The following is a 21,567-nucleotide window of genomic DNA, read 5'->3' as shown; positions in this document are numbered from 1 at the left end:
TAACTTTAATAGGGGAGCTTTCATTTTATATTATTTTCCTTAACACCCAAGTATTTTTTTTTTCTTTTAGTGAAAGCAAGTTTATTAAGAAAGAAAAGGAATAAAAGAATGACTACTCCATAGGATGAGCAGACAAGTCTTTTTGATCTACTGAGTTTCCAGTCTTTCTACTCTTTTGCATGTGAGATACTATGTAGACTCCAAGTAATGTCACAATGTTCTAGTAGGCTTTATCAATTGTCATATGTGCTAGCCAAAAAAATAACTTTAATCAACTGCATAACTAACGGGAAGAAGTATATGAATTGTATGGATATACCTTTCTTCATTCAAACAACCTTCCTCTATTTGCAAAAACAAATCTTTACAAGTTTACTGGTGGGATTGTTGTTTAGCCTAAACTTCAAAACAATAATTTGACCTCTTAATCTCTGTAACAACTTCTGATAAACTAAAAGTATGTTACATTTCACATAGCTAGTGTTATATTTTTCCTATAATTCACAGATATTCTGAAAATGCATTTTATCTTTAATCTATTTTTTTAAGTATATTAGCAGATAACCTTAAGATATGTATGGGCCAAGTGCAGTATCTCACGCCAGTGATCCCAACAGGGGGAGGCTGAGGCAGGAGGATCACTTGAGGCCAGGAATTCGAGAACAGCCTGGGCAACAACAAAGTGAGACCCCATATCTACAAAAAATAAAAAAATTAGCTGGGCATGGTGGCACTCACCTGTAGACCCAGCTGCTTGGGGGGCTAAGGAGGATCATTTGAGCCCAGGAGTTTGAGGCTGCAGTGAGCCATGATTCATGCTGCTGCACTCCAGCCTGGGTGACAGGGCGAGATGCCATCTTAAAAAAAAAAAAAAAAATAGATGTGTGTGTATCTATGGATACACACAGTAGAGTCTGAGAATAGGAAAGAATAAGGGAAGAAAAAGAAGATATAACGTGGGTATTTTTCATTAAAAATTATTCTAAGTGAAAGGTATTATGACTGTAAGCTGGTTCTATACTTTAATTAACAAATGATTCTCATTTGTAATAGATTAAAAAGCATAGGAATATTTTATGATGCCAGGAGGTAGAATTGCCATGGAGCAGAGTGTTTATGTATAGATGCACTAAGCTCAGGCTCAGTGGGTTGGTGATGTATTAAAGAATGTCAGTGTCATTTAAGAGTTTTAGAATTGCAGAGTTTAAATACATTTAGTGGTGAAAATAGTCCAGGTATTGCTAAGCTTAACAATAGAAGTACTTGGTCAAACCCTTAATGCAATACCTGTGCGAAATGTTTTGATATAGCAAACGGTAGATAAAGTCTTGTGTATTTTTGTAGAATCTTTTCAAATTTTTAAATGCTTATAATTAGACCAAGAAAACGTTCTCTTTAAATAGACAGTACTGTGCAAGAAGCTTCAGAAAGCTTCTTCTAATCATTTTGAGAGAAAGGTGAGTAGATTATAAGTAAATAATTTATGGATATGTTTCAAGGAACTATGAGCATTAATATTATAAGCATACATTTGGGGTCTTTTGTATCATCTAAAGTATGCTGGAAACTTATCAACTGTAATGACACCGACTGTTAAGGTGACTTGAGTACAGTGCTTGGGGTATATAGATCTCAGTATATCATAGGTAAATAAATATTTCGCTTTTTTCTTTTTAGTTCTTTTATAGGAAAGACTGGAAAAGATTTTTTGTTTGTGGAGTCTTACAATGTTTTTAAGGTTTTCTGCCAAATCTGAATTATCCACAAACAAATGTAGTTTACTTATTGTAAATATTAGTGTGACTTTATCAAATTCATAGAGATGAAGGTGAAGTCTAATTCAGGCTGCATTCCTGGCCAGACTGCCCAGAGTTCATATTCTGCCATAAAAACCTGATGAAGTTGTATTAGTGGATGACTATTTAAAAACAAATAATTCTAAATGAACTTAATCCTGAGTGATTATTCTTCCAAATGCAAAGGACCTCACAATGGTGCCGAATCCTAGTCCTAGATGGTCAAAGCTATATTTTATCTCCCAAAACACCACCTAAAACAAAGCACCATTCTCCACTAGGGAAGTGATACAGAGCTGATGCATTTAGCTTTCCCAAAACTAACACAAATGTGTGGATTTTGAGGTGTTAAACACCTTTACTTACTCTTGTGGATTTATAGCCAATCTCCCTTCAAGGACTATAATATAATTTGGAAGGCTGTTTTCCCTCTGGGTGACTTTACCTGTAAGCTTTTGTATAACAATTTGGTGGTGGTTTGTTGATGATATGATGCTATTATGAAAGATCCTTCTACCCCCTGCTCCTTTCCTTATACCCACATAACAACCCTTTTCCCGGTTGGGGCTGTAGGAAATGAGTAATGCTTAACCCATTTGTGTGATCAATTCACTTAAGCAGCTACTGTGAAATGTTAATCACAACTTTAATTTGTACTGCATTAGCATTTTGATTAACTTGTAGGCTTGCTAGCACACTTGAAGCGCTTTTACTCATAGTTACAGCTCGGAAATGACTTTTTGATTAATTAAGTTTGTTAGACAGCAGCTGAGCTTCCTGAATGCTAACCTTCTGGGGGTAAAAGTTCAGGAGAAAGTTACTATGAACAACTGTTGCTATTGAAAAAGATTCTTATAAATGTACTTATAGCATTTTAATTATTGACAAAATATTGTATCATTACTTGCAAGTGACCTGAACCTTTAAAGGAGTGTGCTTTTCTGTCAAGAAAGCTTTTTCAGGTTTTCCCATCATTGTAAAACTTCTGGGAGCTCTTGAACTATATAGTGCATTTTCTAGCAGATGTCTAACAACTAATGTTTTAGCAAGCTGCCTAGGATCAATTTCCATAATTTTTTAAAATAAACTTTTTGTTTGAGAATAGTTTTATATTTCCAGAAAAGTTGCAAAGATAGTACAAAGTTCCCATATACCTAGAACCTATTATTCCTCTAATATTGACATCTTAAATATATTAGTGAGGTACATTTGCTACAATTAATAAGCCAATTTTGGCAAATAATTATTAACTAAAGTCTATACTTATTCACAATTCTTTTTTACCTAATATCCTTTTTCTTTTTAAAATTTTTTTCTTGATATATAATACTTGTACCTATTTTGAGGGTACATATAACATTTTGATACAGGTATACAGTGTGTGATGATCACTAATGCCCTTTTCTATTCTAGAGTCTCACTGTGGATATCCCTTTAAATTCAGTAGTCATTTCTCAGGCTCCTCTTGGCTCTGAAAGTTTCTCAGACTTTCCTGTTTTTGATGATCTTTCCATAGTGTTTTGCATTCTTGTGATACTTTATAAATAACAACTTGGTTTTTATAAATTAATGTAATTTTTCTCATTTTGGCATAAATAAATTTCTTTCTTTTAAACTCTGATGACAATATATCATCCCCATGTCATTTAATTTGAACAGACATGCCTCACTTCAACCTTTGTCGTGATCTTATTTTCTCTTTTTTTTTTTCTTTTTCTTTCTTTTTTTTTTTTGAGACAGGGTCTCACTCTGTCACCCATGCTGGAGTATAGTAGCCTCAACCTCCTGGGCTCAAGCGATCCTTCCGCCTCAGGCTCCACGTAACTAGGACCACAGGCACACACCACCACACCCGGCAATTTTTTTTTTAATGGGATCTCACTGTTTCCCAAGCTGGTCTTGAACTCCTGGGTTTAAGCGATTGTCCCGCCTTGGCCTCCGAAAGTGCTGGGATTACAGGCGTGAGCCACTGCTCCTGGCAGTGATCTTATTTTCGTCTATTTATTGTAATCCCTGTACTAACACTAGACACATTAAGATGATGACAAGAGATATGGGGAAAAGGAGGAAAGGTTCCTTGAAGAGGAGGAAGGATAAAGGGAGGAGGAAGAGAGAATATAAGTCTAAAGAATACTAAGAAGGGGAGAGAGCCTGGAGCCATCTGTCCAGTTCCATGCATACACCCTACAGCCACAGAGACTTGAGGACACTAAGGATTAAATTGACAGATTTCTTAAACTGAAGTTTATATTTTAGGGGAAATTTTTAAAATAATGAGCCTTAGAGCTAGATTTTATTATCCACCCTTTAACCTACCTCTTTGTGTACATTTAATGATACGGATTTTCTTTTAGTAGCCTAGGTCAGTGATGCTATTTCCTTGCAATGCAACTGACATAATTTTATCACAGTGCTCAATGTTCCTATTTTACTTTTGGGTTATTTAAATCCGGAATTCAGTCGTGTTTCAAAAGATAAGTGCCTGAAGATCAAATGTTAAGATGTAGTTATAACCAAATGGTAGGTTAAAATTAATTTTAAAATTTTAGATTTTCAAAAAATATGTTGATAAAATTTACCCACAGAGACAATAATGAATTAAATACATAATAATTTTGTCTGAAGTTCACATTTTTCAGCTATGTGGGAAACAAGGTCAGATGTAAGCCACCTCAGATTCTTTTTGAAGCAAGACAGAATATGCAGAAATCAGCACACATAATAGAATACAGTGTAATAATGAGCACATATATGAAACTGGAAAACCAAAATCCAGCCTTAACTTCATCACTTGTTTACCATAGTCACTAAACTTCTTTAAGCTTAAGTTCCCCTTTCTGTGAAGGGGGGTAATATTAATGCCTGCCTCATAGTATTTTTAAGTATTAGATGAGAGCTATTAGTGAAAGTGTTGTATAATCTGTGCAATAGTATACAAATATTTTTATCACACCATACTGCATACTCTCTACACTGTCTGACTTTATATAATTCACTGTTTGGAGCTTTTCACAATAAATTCATAGGATTTACTTGATATGAAATGTAGAAGATATGTTGTCAAGCTTAAAATGTTAGCTTTTTAAAGTATAATCTGCAACTGTGGAAGATAAGAAGAAAAGTGTCTATAGTTTTGGATAAATCTGTTCTTTGCAGAAATACTTGCACCACTGTAAAAATGTGGTTGAATTTAAATGCTAAGACGAAGCCTGTTATGCTTAGGAAATTCTTTTTTTTTTTTTTTTTGAGACGGAGTCTTGCTCTGTCGCCCAGGCTGGAGTGCAGTGGCACAATCTCGGCTCACTGCAAGCTCTGCCTCCCGGGTTCACACCATTCTCCTGCCTCAGCCTCCTGAGTAGCTGGGACTACAGGCGCCCGCCACCACGCCCAGCTAATTTTTTTTGTATTTTTAGTAGAGACGGGGTTTCACCGTGGTCTGGATCTGCTGACCTCGCGATCCGCCCGCCTCGGCCTCCCAAAGTGCTGGAATTACAAGCGTGAGCCACCGCGCCCGGCTGGAAATTCTTAAAATTGATTCGAAATAGATGTTGAGGACATGTGGTGTATCCAAGTCATAAGGGATACCTTTGGCTTCAGGAACCCCACACCTTTAAAAATTTCCTTACAGAGACTGCCCATTTTCTAAACTCTAGAGGAGACCAGCAGAAGCCCCTCTTTTCTGTGAGTTCTTGCCCACATACCCTGGAAGCAGATAATTTATCTTCCTGTGACCCCAGAAGGGTCTTTTCTCTGTACAGCTTATTTCCTGCTTAGTATATGCTACCCCTAACCTCAGGGATATTACAGTCCACCTGGAAAAATAGAAAGTAAGCTCTGTAAAAACAAATAGCTATATAGTATGAGTATGTTGGCATTTTATTGTTGAAAAACTAAAGCTTACAGAAGATAGAAGCCATTAAAAAGCACCTAATCAAACTGCTTGATTTATCAGATGAGGAAAATGAATACCAGTGGTTAAGTGATTTGCCCAAGGTCTTACAGCTAATTTAAAGGCACAATACTCTAAACTCTCAGGCCAAACCATTTTCTAGTATACCACACCCCCTCTCAACCAGTATCATGTATTCGTGAATCATAATACTGATTACACTTCATCCAAACTTATTATTTGCTTACATTCTGTCTTGTCAGGAAAACTTCACAAAGTTTCAGTTTATCTAGTATACACATTCCTCAGAGAATCTTTAATTCTAATTTAGAGCCCCATGCAAAGTCTATACACCTTCCTCCTCATCCTGAACTTCACAGGCATTATACTGTATTGGTTAAAGGAAGCCCTTTGAAGTCAGGTTCCCCAGAACTGGAGTCCCAGCTGTACCCATTTACCAGAGCTATGCAACCTTAGGCAGTTTTCTTTACCTTTGTAAACCACAGTGTCTTCATCTGAAAAATGGTTTAAATTCAATAATTACATTAAATGGTAAACAGAGTGTTTGACAAATAGTAGATGCTTAACAAACATCCATCCTAATCACGACTATTTCAGCAGTGCCTGTGAGACTCCCTTAGCTGCCCTCCCCTTCCCTTTCCAGATGTCATCTCCAGGTAAACCCCACTCTGCTTCCCCTATCTCTGTTCCATGCATGCTCATTTTAATTATTTTTGACTGCGCACTTTGTGCCCGGGATTTCTAAGTCCACAGCTCTAGCCCATACACTTTCTCCAGAGCTCATTTTCACCTGAACTTCTTGGCTTCACAGTAGCACCTCACTTAAAATGTGTTCAAGCCGGGCGCGGTGGCTCACGCTTGTAATCCCAGCACTTTGGGAGGCCGAAGCGGGCGGATCACGAGGTCAGGAGATCGAGACCACGGTGAAACCCCGTCTCTACTAAAAATACAAAAAATTAGCCGGGCATGGTGGCGGGCGCCTGTAGTCCCAGCTACTCGGAGAGGCTGAGGCAGGAGAATGGCATGAACCCGGGAGGCGGAGCTTGCAGTGAGCCGAGATTGCGCCACTGCACTCCAGCCTGGGCGACAGAGCAAGACTCCGTCTCAAAAAAAAAAAAAAAAAAAAATGTGTTCAAAATTAAATTCATCACCTCCTGTCCAGTTCACCTCTCTTAAATAAATGACAACCCTATTGTTTTTGCTAACTAAAATAAGGTTTTAGTTGTAGTATAATTTTATAAGTGAATACAATGCTTGAAATCATATTTCCATTCTTCCAGGGCTGGTGATGACAAAGAATTCCAAATCAACAACTCACTGAAATTGATTCCAACTTAGTAGAAGAAAGTCTCACACACAGAGTCAGCCCCCATTCATGTTTCCCCAACACTCAGAATCATCCTAGCTTTGTCTGGTAGATAGAGTGCCAAGTAGAAAGTGGATAAGAGGTAAAGGGGTATTAAGTATTTGCCTAATGTTAATGTTAAGCTGCTAATAATTTATCCTCCATGTACTAAAACAACCTTTTATTGTTTAGATTGCTGAGTATTAGATCCCTATAAAGGACTTTGGGGGTTACTGGGGAAACTCAGGCATGCTCTCCAGTTGTTACCAAAGCCATCCCCAGTCTGGGGAGGAGCATATACCTATTAGTCCTTATCTGCCAGGAAAACTGCTGTTAAAGGCAGTGAGACACAAGGAACTCATCCTAAGCTCAGTCATATGAAGTGTATCAGTGCAATCTACCAGGACTCTCCAATCCATTTGCCTGGACCATCCCTTGGCCTTAGCCCCTATCAGGTTTGGATCTGTGAATACTCACATGGGCTTGCCCACTCAAACTGAAAACCAGGCCCACATCCTCCAGTTTGGCCTGAGCTGCAGGATCTGTCTTTGGCCTTGTTCCCTGCCATCTTGTACAACAGTACCCCCTTATCCTTAGAACATAGTTCCAAGACCCCCGGTGGATGCCTAAAACCATGGATAGTACAGAACCTGGTTACCATCAATTAGAACATGTTTCTGTTCATGTCTTCTACCCATACATTTCATGCCTTTCCAATCTTAACTAAGCATGTATCATGCACTGAGGCATAACTTCTGCAGTTTGAGGTGTGACAGCAAAAGTAACATGAATTTATTTTTTCTTCACAATTTCATGGATAGACTATCCTTCCTTATTGTATACCTTAGCAACCTCAGCATATGATTTCTTTTGTTTTCTTATTAAATCAAGAACATTCACCTTTTCACTTAAAGGAAGCACTTTACAGCTTCCCTTTGGCGTATTCAAATTACCAGCATCACTAGTCTTATACGTTAGAGCCATTATTAAGTAAAGTTAGGGTCTTAGAATATATTCCCCACAGGTAAGGGGGGATTACTTTATGTTTATCTGACATTAAAACTTGTTTTTCTCTCCTGTACCATACTGTCTTTGGTAGATGTGCAATAACTTAGACCGAATGTTGTTATAATCATTGTAATTAGATTTTTACCTATATTATTTAATAAATATTTCTTGAGTGCAGTGTGCTGGGGCTAGAATTACAAGGAATGATTCCAGATTCTTGCCATCAAGAAGCCTATACTTTAAAGGACAGATGGGTAAACAGAGGATTACAAAAGGATGATGGTGGAGTGTGTCAAGAACAGCAGAGGCATAGGAAAAATACTGTCATGCATCGCACAACAGGGTTGAGTTCTGAGAAACGTGCCCTTAGGCAATTTCTTCATGTGGGAACATCATAGAGAGTACTTACACAGACCTAGATGGTATAGCCCACTACACACGTAGGCTATGAACCTGTATAGCATGTTAGTATACTGAATACTGTAGGAAATTGTAACACAATGATATTCATATATCTAAACATATTTAAACATAGAAAAGTTACAGAGTATATGGTTGTATAGTCTTATGGGACCACTGTTGTATATGCAGGTTCATTCGTTATTGATCAAAACATCATTATGTGGTGCTTGACTGTACCTACAACTATGTGGCAGCTTCATTGTAAAAAGTAGCATTTGAATGAGACTTGTTGGATGAATAGGAGTTTCCCAGAGAGACAAAGTAGAAGGAATGGTGTTTGTTTAAAAAAAGAAATGAAGAAAGAGGAAGAAGGAGGAGGAGGAGGAGGAAGAGGAAGAAGATGAAGACGAAGAAGAGGAAGAGGAAGAAGAAGAAGAAGAAGAAGAAGAAGAAGAAGAAGAAGAAGAGGAGGAGGAGAAAGGAGGAAGAGGAGGAGGAAGAAGAAGAAGAAAACATTTAAAGCAAGGTTCATTGTGGGAAAATATCAGTAGTTACGTTTTGCTCTACTAAGAGTACAGAGGGGGACATGGCCAGAGTGAAAAGCAAGGACCAGACAGATCAGAGGATGTTGACTGTCATTCAGAGAAGCGTCAGTTTTTTTATCCCCTATACAGTGTAAAACCATTAAAGAAACGTAAGCAGAGGAATGATATGAGCACTCTTACCTTCTTATAATTCACTTCGGTAACAATATATAGACTGAAAAGAAATTAGATGAGAATAAAGAATAATTAGAATTTTCCGGGAGAGAAACGAGGGTCTGCACCAAAGCAGTGGGGGCAAAGAGAACAAGACAACTAAGGAGTAATTGAGCAGAGAAACATGTAGCAACATTTTGGTTCAACTCAGCTGAGGAGCCACAAAACTTTTTACCATCACAGATTCTTGGTCTCCCCACTTGCCTTTTCTCTAAATTTAAACAAGTTAAATAATAGTTTTCTATTTATGATATGGCTTTTTTATTTATTTCATATAAGTAGTGAGCATGATTTTTTTACATTTTCACTTCTGGATCCTACAGTGAAAAATTGTGGGGAAATCTCATAAGTTTTATGAAGTCTTTCAACTTCATCATGAAAACTTCAAAGTTAAGAACATATGGTTCATCCATCTATCTCTTCTAGTATGTGAGCTTTTGATCTGGAATTTATTTCCAGTCAAGTTGCAATGTAAAATCACAAGTAAAATTGCCATAGTTACTCCACATTGCAAGTTCTGACATCATCACAATACTGCATTAGGTATAATTACTCATTTCTCTTTTCCTTTTCTCTTCCCTTAGTAAGACTCAAGAGTTGTGACTTGTGAACTACTCTTTTTTTTGTCTATGAGTAGCATTCATCATGACTTGTAGTCTTATATACTTCAAAGAAAGACAAAGTGTATTATCCTGCTGTACAGAGAAAAAGGAAGAATATAAGTGGATTTTCCCTAGATTTATAAATAAGTACATTCATACATGTATACACATTCATATACACACACATATATAAATACACCTGTTTATACCAACATTCTGTCTTTATGATGTATATCTAGCAGGTTAATGGATGCTAAAGACCAATTTGACCATGCCATCACATGAATCATGATATCCAGAAATTTTGTTCCATTTCTCTGTAATATACTAAGGAAACCACAGATTCATTTAGCCAGATGTTTTCTAAACTTTCACTTTTTGTAAATTAGAGAACAGAGTGGGATAGTCAACGGTCAGAAGGAAAATGCTTCCCCATCAACAGTACTAAGTAGTATAGCAAATTAATTTTTACAACATAATATGCCTTAAAAATTATTTCTAAAAGTCCACTAGCAACAGATTCTATACATTTTACAAATATTTTGCTGTCATTGAGATATTTGCTATTAAAGTATCATTTTAATTATTTGCTAGGCATATCTAATTTCTCCTGTCTTCATATCCTCATTTCTCAAAACAAGAGTACAGTACTAAAACTGTATAAAATAGCTACCTAAGATCATGATATTAACTTATGTGTCTTTAAGTCAGCATTCTCCAGAATCTAATTTAATTGAAAGCTTTGCCTGTGTAAACTTTGCCTTTGTTTAAATAAGATTTCACTGTTTAGTTTTGCCTTAAGCAAATGCAGCCTTTTGTTTGTCCATAAAACATTAGATTAAATGTATAGACTAATATGAATAGCTTCTCATCATTCCACATGTACCACTAGCAGTTGCCCCCTTTGCTAGTATGTGGTGTGGTGTATTATTGTCATTGAAAACCAGGCCTCTATCTTTAGCCTGTTCTTTGGAGAAAAATAAATTTTTGGCAAGAAAAACTATCTCCTTACCATTATTGATTTTAAATTTGAAAGACTACGTAAGATTCATTCTTTAAATGCAGCTGCTAATGTTCTTAATACAGTGAATTATATGAGTATTTGCTCTCATAGTAAGTATACTGTTTTTATCTTTGTTTTAATGCTAGCTACCAATATTATGTAGCTATCCCTGCTGCCCTAACAAAACTTATTATTTGGCCCTTTGTAGGAAGTAATGTACAGTAAATGCTATGATCAGATTTGTTCCCTGCAATCCAACTGTGATTTATTTTCTGGTTTCTATGTTGATGAATAGTAATTTAGAGATATAATACTTGGTTTCTTTGTTTTTTGTTAAAGCTAACATCAGAATCCCAGTGGAGGGGGCGAGTACCATGATATAATTCTTGTAACATGTGCATTTTCCCTGTTCAGGCAATGCTGGACGTGGCTGCAAACCAGGGCTGGCTGGTGACTGTCCTGAATATCACCAACCTGATTCAGATGGTGATCCAGGGTCGGTGGTTAAAAGACTCGTCTCTTCTTACACTACCAAACATAGAAAACCATCATCTTCACCTTTTCAAGTAATTGTTTTACTTTTCAATGTAATTGTTTTGATTTCAAAAAAAAATATTTTTTATATATGTAGTCACTGAACTTTTATGTTATGGAGAATACTGATTATTGACATGGAAAATACTCCTGTTTCCCAGAGTGAGACATGGCCAAGTGACATAACATTCTTGTTTGGAATTTGATCATCAGTCCCAAAGCTGAACTACAGTTTAAACTTCTCCTATCTAAATCATTTTCCATTTGAAGCATTGGAAACATTTTTATGTTAATTGTGTTTATTCTTTTACAGTATCAATCTTCATTTAAGAAGACATCATTAAAATGCTTTGTGATCTAAAGCAAAATAAATGACCAATGTCTGTTATTGTTGAGGAGATCAGAGATATCTGAAATCCATTGTCAAAAGTAAATTGTGCATCTGCAAAATGTCCCAAACTAGGTAGTTATATCTATCAGGAGCTCAAAATATAACCTATACGTAAGAGTTTATGTTAGCATCAATTATTTAACCCATAAGTCTCGTGTACATGACTGAAATATGTTTGCAAGGAAAAGAACAGTGTCTAATACAAGCAGGGTTGGCAATGTTTAATTGGAAATGTTTCTTTCACACCAGTGTTTCACACCAGTTAAGAGATACTTTGCAGCCAAAATATTGGTTCACAGTCATGTAGACAAGGAAAACAATCTGGCTGTAGCTTGCCATCATGCACTCCATACTCCTGTTCATCCAGATGAGGGGTGGCAGTTATTTGAGACATCTAGACACAGATGCCAACAAGAACCTCAGGCACACGCAAAGTCTCCTTAGGAAAGTCCCTCAATTTGACTCAAATATATTTGGTTCCAGGGCAGTTGTCTCCATAGTACTTGGGTTCTTACCATGGGATGTCCCTAGAAACTAAAAGACACTCAGAGAGTGTGCCATACCAGCAGCAGGTGGCATGGGGAGAAAGGCAGATAACCTTCTGTGTGTCTGCAGCTCAGTTTCAGGAGCCCTTCCAGTATGGTATAAAGTTATGGGAGTAGGGTTTCAGCAGTAAAGAACGCACATTAGGGTACTACCACACATAGCACGCAGGTCTGCTATGGTAGCTGCTTGGGGCCTAAGAGATTTGATAGTTTTCACAGCACTCTTAAGAGTGCTGTATTAATATAATTTCAATTATATTTTTCTTCTTACTGGAAAATTTATGTGGCCTGTGTTTCTGGAATCTAGCACTACTTAATGCTGTAAATCTCAAAAATTCTCAAAATGAACTTTTAACTTTATGTTCCCAACAACTTATAATTTAAAACTTTATTTAAGTAATTATATTAAAGACATTTGCTGCACCCATTAAGCACATGTCAGGGGTCCAGATCAGTACTTCATCTACATGGAAGCATTACTTCACATTAGTGCCTTCCTGTGGAAAGACACCCAGTGTCTGTGAACCCTAAGTATTTACTGAGCTCACACATAATTAATACATTTGATGCAGTGATAACAGTACTGCCTTGGGCTGTTATCCTATACAGAATGCTGGCTGAATTTTTAAACTTAGCATAATGGTCTTAAAATGTTATTTCTTAATTAAAACAAAAAAACTTATCATTATATAAACCACCATTGTCAGAAAATCTTCTTTTTGCTGTGAAACAATTATTTGGTTGGTTTGATATTATTTCCTAGGAAATGGAAGCCGATTATGAAGGGCCCACATGCTAGGGGTCGGACCTCCATTGAGTGCCTTCCTGAACTGATCCATGCCTGTGGAGGGAAAGACCATGTATTTAGCTCCATGGTAGAAAGTGAGCTACATGCTGCAAAAACAAAACAGGTAAGACCATCTGTTAAGTGTTTTGAAGGCTTCCCTACTCTGAGAAGGTGTACCAAGAGTTTTCTTTTTTTTTTTTTTTTTTTGAGACGGAGTCTCGCTCTGTTGCCCAGGCTGGAGTGCAGTGGCTCAATCTCGGCTCACTGCAAGCTCCGCCTCCCGGGTTCACGCCATTCTCCTGCCTCAGCCTCTCTGAGTAGCTGGCACTACAGGCGCCCGCCACCACGCCCGGCTAATTTTTTTGTATTTTTAGTAGAGACGGGGTTTCACCGTGGTCTCGATCTCCTGACCTCGTGATCCGCCCGCCTCGGCCTCCCAAAGTGCTGGGATTACAAGCGTGAGCCACCGCGCCCAGCTGTACCAAGAGTTTTCTAACTTAGAGCATGGATTTTGGAACCAGGCTACCTTGAGTTAAATTGTCTCTGCCATTTACTACTGATTATGAACATGAAAACATACATGTCTCAAGAAGTTCTTGTGAAAATTAAGGAAGATACTCTTATGTAAACTGCTTTATACAGTTCTTGACATAGAGTAAGAACTCAGTAAATGAATACTAAAAATAATGACAGTAATAGTAATTAATAGTGGTATTGGCATTATGAGAAGTTGTTTCAGTATAAATGCTACTAAGCTGGCTGTGAAAAGCCTCATGTAGCTTGTCTATCACTCGTCTGCATTATCCTAGCCTTCTACTCCCTCTCTTCAGGGTAGTGTTTCCTTCTGTATGCTTGGGTATATTTTCATGCAATGCCCTCAGTTATTTGTTTATGCCCCTCTCTTATTATAATCACTTTGCTTCTAGATTCAAAAGTATCCTTTCAAATAAACTGTGTTTGTGTGTGTGAACCATATAACTTACATAGAAAGCTAAATCTGTATTGTGGAAAACAACAAGGATCATGTCTCCAAACAATCTTTAGGAAGACCAAAAATATGAATGAACAATGCCAGAAATATTTGGCTATCTAGACTTTAAGTCTTAAGCAGTTTTACCCTAAACATGTCAAAGTAAACGTTCAGGATTTATAACATAATTAACATATTGACTTGCAAATGCAGGTATTAAGAAACTTCTAAACCATGTCTTTTTTTTTCCAAGTGGAACTTATTTTTGAGCAAGACTTGGAAAAAGTATAACAGGCATTAACGTCTGATTGACTGTTCAGTTTCTGTTGAACCCAAGATTGGCACAAAATACTATTTAAATATTCATAATAAATGCCTACCTTTCTAACTAAATTACCATCAAAATTATGAATAAAAACAATATATTTAAATCAAAACAAAGCTTCTGTTAGCAACAACAGATTCCCAACATAACATACATTGATTTCAAGCCAAGTTTTAGATACGATGAAAAATTAGAACATTGTTATAATTAGTTCAGGGAGAACTCAGAAGTAAACTTACTTAATTTATTTGCATAAATTGCCATTCTGTTATCTTTAAAACCAAATGCAAATTGGCTCTGTCTGATATGATGATGGTTATTTGGCTCAAAAGTGCTTCAATTTGCAGAGCAATCTGGTGCCGGCTCTGCAGTGAGGCGATCCCAGGTAACATACAAATCCTGAATTATTCCAGAAATTAGTATGTTTAAAGCATCAATTTAAGTGCTAATTGCAGTAGTAATGAGAAAAAGCAGTACGACTGTGAGATTTGCATCTTCTACCCCATCAGTATGCCTGGAACGGCTGCTGACTGGCAGAGGATTTGGCTGCTAATTAAATAATTGTATGCATGGTAGTGCTCTTGCCTGATTCAATAGATGAAGATTAATCCTCAGATAAATATGTTTGGCTGGTATTGAAATGTCTTAGCAGTTTCTTTAAAAATAGTTCATGTTTTATATACATAAATATATATATATCCAATAAATTTATGTGTACACATTGTAGATTGAAAATAATAATATTAAGTCCTACAAAAATTACATATATATGAAAGCCAGATATGACATTTGGGGACTTTGTAAAGTAAAATCCCAATGAGTTACTAATAACAAAACATTATATTGGTGACTAATTTAATGGTACAAGTAAAGAAACATAACAAGTCTTGCTTCATGGGGTAAATGTTACTTGTGCTGTCTGACAAAGTCAAATGCTTTACAGAAATTGTGTTTTTAAGTCCCCTTAACCCCTTTTCCAGACTGGCCAGTCCTAGAAGAACATCTAGTGGTACAGCTTCTATACTTAGTGACTATAGGTTCTAGCAGGCAGTAGACCATCCTTTGTACAGATTGTACAGATTGAAATACAGTCTGTGGCTTTACTACTTCAAAATCCAGTTCAAGACATGATTTCAGATTCATAAGACAGGTTATAGGATTGGAGTTCAATTGAAAATTTGCATTGAATTTACATTTTTTTTAATTCCTAAGGGGTAGTTTGGTTCATCAGGGCTACTTCATTTCAATTAGGTATACTCAGCAGCACTAAGCAAAATCAAAGCCTATAAGGAAATCTATAGTATATATTAAAGGAATAAAAGGAAAACCAAAATTAAAGTACCATGTACTTTAAAAAACTAACTTAGAAGTTAACAACTGATTTAAAAAAAAAAAAAAAGCCAATGTATTGAGAAGTTTTCTTGATTGATGGTGATATTGCCATATAATTGTATATGTTAGAAAAAGATGACCTCAAGTTTTTTGTTATATCTTTTCTGTAGACCTAGGTATTCGCATTCATTCATTCGTTATTGGTGAGCACTTGCTATTTGAATACTGATTTTTTACAAATGTCTTTCCACTTCAAGAGCAAGTATAAAGTTAGGTAAAATATCTTTTAATGTGTCATTTTAATTGGCATTCTCAGTATGATAATGCCAAAAATTCATATTTGTTTCTAGAAGGAACCCTAAACTTATAGAATTCCTTATGATATATAGAATATAAACAATTTTTTTCTGAATAAATAGGGCACATTTGAAATATGGACCAAAAAATGTACAATAAGTGGTCAATGGAGGATTCTAACATCAATAATTGAATTACAAAAATTTTTTCAGGTTGCCCTTTTATCCCCAAGTAATGCTCTCCATCTTAGAAGCCACGAGAATGTCTGAATAGATGCTTCTCTAAAACAAACCAGTTCGACAACAAACATTTTTTAACTTGTTTTATTTTAGTATAGTCAACAGCTGCTCAATATCAGGAGGGATTTACAATAAAGGAATCACAAGTTTAAATAATGATAAGCCCTCTTTTAGTTATTTTTACAAAGACATTAAAAAGGCTAAAAGCACAATATTTTACACATACATGCATATAGACACAAATACAAGAAAAATTGGGGAAATCCGAACAAAATCACTGGATTATGGTAATGTCAATATCCTAGTAGTAATAAGTACTGTAGTTTTGAAAAATACTACCTTTGGAGGAAACTGGTTAAATGGTCCACAGAATGTCTCTGTATTACTTCCTGCAACTGCATTGGATCTAGAATTAATCTCAACATTAAAAGGTTAATTTTCTTCTAAAAGCACACTGTTTCTTAATTGATCATTGCATTTCACAGAAACTCTTCCTTTATTATGTTTCTTTTCTGTTTTTATTTAGGCATGGAATTTCTTATCTCACTTGCCAGTGATAAATGTTGGCATAAGTGTTAAAGGCTCGTGGGATGACTTAGTTGAAGGACATAATGAACTCTCTGTCTCAACTCTGACTGCAGACAAACGAGATGACAACAAATGGATCAAATTGCATGCTGACCAAGAGTATGTGCTTCAAGTCAGCTTGCAGAGAGTCCACTTTGGGTTCCACAAGGTATAGTGTTTGGTTTCCATTCTCAAATATTTCACACCAAATACCAGCATGCGCCACCACACATATCTGTTATATGACTAATGTGCCCGTGTCATTCATAAATCCTGCTTTCTCAACTGGTCTTAAGCAGCGAGAGTTAGTCTTTTGCAATTCGTGAGTTCTCCTCGTGTGCCGTTTTTCAGCCCCAGAAAATGTACCTTACATAAGAATATATTGCCTAGAGTACTATTGTCAAAGTATGGTATGCAGACTCTGGCCAGCAGAATTTCCTGGAGTGCCTCTTAAAGTGCAGATTCCTTGGCCCCACTCCAGACTGGCTGAATCAGAACCTCAAGGAGGGGGGAATCTCAAAATCTATACCTTTGCTCAATGCCCCAGATGATTTTTAAGGGCCTTAAAGCTTGAGCAGTACTGCCCTAGAGGCACTTTGGTATACAGGAACCACAGTGGGCTAGATGTAGATGAGACTGAAGCTTTACCACTTAGCTCTATGAATTTGAATAAGATGTTAAGCTTTTCTGAGCCTCAGTTGCCACATCTGCCTGCGTCCTTCATTATAATGCATAGGAGAGCTTTGTCAATGTTCATACAGGCCAAAAATGTACAGTATTTTTATTTTAGATTACTATGCTCTTTTCTGTTGCCTCTGATTATCTGGTCCTCTAAGAATATTAGTACACAGCAGGTGGGCAGATTGGTTTTTAGTGCTGTAATAATTAAAATAAGAAAGAATTAGTCTTCTTTTTGGTCCAGTGGATTCAGGGCTTTCCCCTATCTAGATTAAGCTCTCAGGGGTGAAGCTGTAGTTCATTAGTATTGTCCCTTCTGTTCTCACACACAAAATGATCAGTAACTTTCTATTCTTAAGATGTTCTTTCAGTATTGTACCTTCAAGTCTCACCTCATTTGATTTCTAATTCTAAAAAAATCTGTCAGTGTAAGTATTAACTGATTGGCCTCTGGCATTTCAGAGGCTTTAATATGAGCTTTATTTATTTATTTATTTATTTATTTATTTGATACGAAGTCTCACTGTGTCACCCAGACTTGGCTCACTGCAACCTCCACCTCCTGGGTTCAAGCATTTCTCCTGCTTCAGCCTCCCAAATAGCTGGGTTTTACAGGCATGTGCCACTACACCCAACGAATTTTTTGTATTTTTAGTAAAGATGGGGTTTCACCATGTTGACCAGCTCATCTCGAACTCCTGACCGCAAATGATCCACCTGCCTCTGCCTCCCAAAGTGCTGGGATTACTGGCATGAGCCACCACACCCAACCTTAATATGAGCTTTCATTTGTTTGTTTGTTTGAGACAGAATTTCACTTATGTTACCCAGGCTGGAGTACAAGGGTGCAACATCAGCTCCCTGCAACCTCCGCCTCCCGGGTTCAAGCAATTCTCCTGCCTCAGCATCCCGAGTAACTGGGATTACAGGTGCCTGCCACCATACCCAGCTAATTTTTTGTATTATGTTGGCCAGGCTGGTCTCAAACTCCTGACCTCAGGTGATCCACCTGTCTTGGCCTCCCAAAGTGTTGGGATTACAGGCGTGACCCACTGCACCTGGCCATATGAGCATTTTTTAGATGACTTAATGTATTCTAACTTATAAAAAAAAGTAATAGTTATAAACTAATAATAGTAATAATAATAAATAGCAATAATCATAAAGATAAAATCATGGGGGAAAACTGATTTTTTTTACCTTAATATTCTACTTAAAGCTTAGATTTATCATGCCAGAAAATCTCTTAATTTTTGTTTCTGGATGCTGTAAAAATATATTACTGTCTGACCCCCTTTTGAAATACTGGAAGTGAAACATCTCCCTCTAGAATACTGAGTGAAGTCTGAGAATATATCATTATTACTATATTTTATGCCATAAAGTCATTGTCTTAAAGAATCATTAGAATAATCTTGCATTTTATAAAAATTGATCTAAAATAAAGACCTCAAGTGTGATCATTATGTTTATATCTAATTTTGGATTGTGGTGATTAATATATTTTACAAATTGCTTGACTTAAAATTGCCCATTTCTCAGAGAAGGGACTCTTTAATATTACCATTATTAGAATATGTGCTTTTTTATGTGAGTTTTATTTTTGGATGAGGGAGAAAGTATGTATTTGATATAGTACTCATCATCTTGGGGTCCAGAGTCTAGTCTTGATTGGCTTTGTGTGTTTGTTTGTTTGTTTGTTTGTTTTCTTAAGCATTCGTTTTTTGTGAATAAGGTTTTGGAAGATTTGGTTAACATGGTTATGTCTCAATTTGTTCATCTACCAATGTGGTATTAAAGTTAATTGTAGGAATAGCATGAGAATTTGCTAATTTGATGTCAAGATCCAGAGTTTTTTATTCTAACTGGCCGAATATTCTGATAGTTACAACTACGAACTAGTGTCTATAATGTGCTCTGAGAATCTTGAAGTAAGTTAAATAATTGCATATCAAAGACACCAAACCAGAATGGAAGAAAATTTAAAACATCTCAGATAGATATGCTGAACTATGTAGATGTATGGCCTTCAAGTAAGACAACGTAGCCTTGACCACAACCAAGTGGTATAGGAAGTCTAGATATTTTTAATGTTGTATCTTTTTTTCTGGTTTACAGGGAAAGCCAGAGAGCTGTGCAGTTACTCCTCGATTTCCCAAATCAAAAGATGAAGGATGGTTTTTGATATTAGGAGAAGTGGATAAGAGAGAACTTATTGCTTTGAAAAGAGTGGGATATATTCGAAATCATCATGTTGCTTCCCTTTCTTTTTATACCCCTGAAATACCTGGGAGGTAAGAAGAATCCTACTACCAAAGTTCTTTTTTTTTTGAGACGGAGTCTCGCTCTGTCGCCCAGGCTGGAGCGCAGTGGCGCGATCTCGGCTCACTGCAAGCTCCGCCTCCTGGGTTCATGCCACTCTCCTGCCTCAGCCTCATGAGTAGCTGGGACTACAGGCGCTCGCCACCGTGCCCGGCTAATTTTTTGTGTTTTTAGTAGAGACGGGGTTTCACCGTGGTCTCCATCTCCTGACCTCGTGATCCGCCCGCCTCGGCCTCCCAAAGTGCTGGGATTACAGGTGTGAGCCACCACGCCTGGCCTCCTACTACCAAAGTTCTGAAAGAATTAAATATGATTGTGATTACAAAAGTGGTTTTACATTTTTCTTCTATTTTTATATTTTAGGTATATCTACACATTATATTTCATGAGTGACTGCTACCTTGGCCTGGACCAGCAGTATGACATCTATCTCAACGTTAACACAAGCGAGTCTTTCTGCACAGGTCAACACCAAGGTCTCTGATTCCCTGACTGACCTGGCATTAAAGTAACTTGACCTGAACAATCCATTTGAAAGGAGTGGCTAAGAATTCTCTCTGTTCAGTCATCTAGACAACATCGAATTACTTGATGTTTGCCTTGAAAGAATCAACTTCTAACCTCAACCATCCAGGAAATTGACAGTGGCTGCAGTATTGACTCCAGTGACATAAAGTTAACCACAGTGGCCTTTTAACAAATGTTGCCTTTTATAATGTTATCTTTATGAGTTTCTTGATATGTAAGATGAAGCAGCATTTAGAATAATCTTTTAATTTGTGTATATTTGGGATGATATTTAGTAACTATCAATCAAATTTTACATCTCACAATGTACTATCTACACAGATATTGGCTGCTTTTTCTTTTTTAAGGAAAACCTCATTGAGGTGTGACAAGTGTTAGGACTTGTCACAGATTTCTAACTCTGCCGCATAAAAATATAAATCTGTAAGGTGATACACAGTGTGTCTTGTTAGCAAAATTTATACTTTGATATGATCACATGTAGAAGTAGCTTCAAGAATTTCCTGTAGTCATAAATGTTTAATAATATATAATATAAAATTATATCATGGAGCCTAATGATGATAACAAAGAAAACAGAATATATTGATCTTAGAAAATGTAGATATGGTTAACTGGGAAATAAAATATAGAGTGGCACTTCAAAACAAGCTGACTCAATGTTTTCTTCTGCTTCCTTTAAATAATATCCCCTTACTCATCTGTTCTTCTTTTCTTTCCCTTCTACTTCAAGGCTTTATTTCCATTATCTTTCTGACATATTTATTTACACAAGGAGAGAAGTATAATCTAATTCATGTTGTAGCGCTTATAGATCATATAGTACAATTATTTGTCTTTATGCTCTCCAGGAAAAATCTGCAACAGAAAATTTTTCACCCCTATGGGTAGGTTTTCACCTGTAATAATGAAAATTTCTCTATGTCCAAACAAATTATTTTGTCCAATACTTTTTCAAACTAAAAACTTGTTAAAATTCAATGTTCATACATATGCATTCTAGTGGAATGAAATTCTACCTTTGTGAAATAATTTCAGTTTTCTTAGCCCTAAAACGAATTATTTTAAAACATTTTCCAATGTCATTGTTACAAGTACTAGAATTTAAGTGTTTCTGGAATTGGAATATATTGCTTGTATATATCCTTTTCCATGCTTAAATAAAAAAGAAGAAGAAATAAAAGTAGGTTGCAGGGGAACCAGGTATTCACTTCCCAAAATTAAATCT

General features: G+C 36.5%; 1 protein-coding gene across 5 annotated transcripts in view; it reads left to right on the top strand.

Moving 5' to 3' along the window:
* ASCC3 (activating signal cointegrator 1 complex subunit 3) overlaps positions 1 to 20,986 on the top strand; it is a 388,871-nt gene extending 367,885 nt beyond the window's left edge. For all 5 annotated transcript variants that reach the window (XM_063619908.1, XM_063619900.1, XM_055259780.2 and 2 more), the window contains 5 exons: positions 11,239 to 11,390; positions 13,058 to 13,205; positions 16,771 to 16,980; positions 19,608 to 19,783; positions 20,175 to 20,986. In XM_063619908.1, the coding sequence (XP_063475978.1) occupies positions 11,239 to 11,390; positions 13,058 to 13,205; positions 16,771 to 16,980; positions 19,608 to 19,783; positions 20,175 to 20,295 (807 nt within the window). In that variant the 3' untranslated portion in view covers positions 20,296 to 20,986. The remainder of the gene's footprint in view (positions 1 to 11,238; positions 11,391 to 13,057; positions 13,206 to 16,770; positions 16,981 to 19,607; positions 19,784 to 20,174) is intronic.
* Positions 20,987 to 21,567: the final 581 nt, after the last annotated feature.

The sequence above is a fragment of the Symphalangus syndactylus genome, chromosome 2 (assembly GCF_028878055.3).
Source record: "Symphalangus syndactylus isolate Jambi chromosome 2, NHGRI_mSymSyn1-v2.1_pri, whole genome shotgun sequence".
NCBI classification, from domain to species: domain Eukaryota; kingdom Metazoa; phylum Chordata; class Mammalia; order Primates; family Hylobatidae; genus Symphalangus; species Symphalangus syndactylus.
The sequence above is the reverse complement of the archived record's forward strand: the minus strand, read 5'-3'. Positions and strand labels throughout refer to the sequence as shown.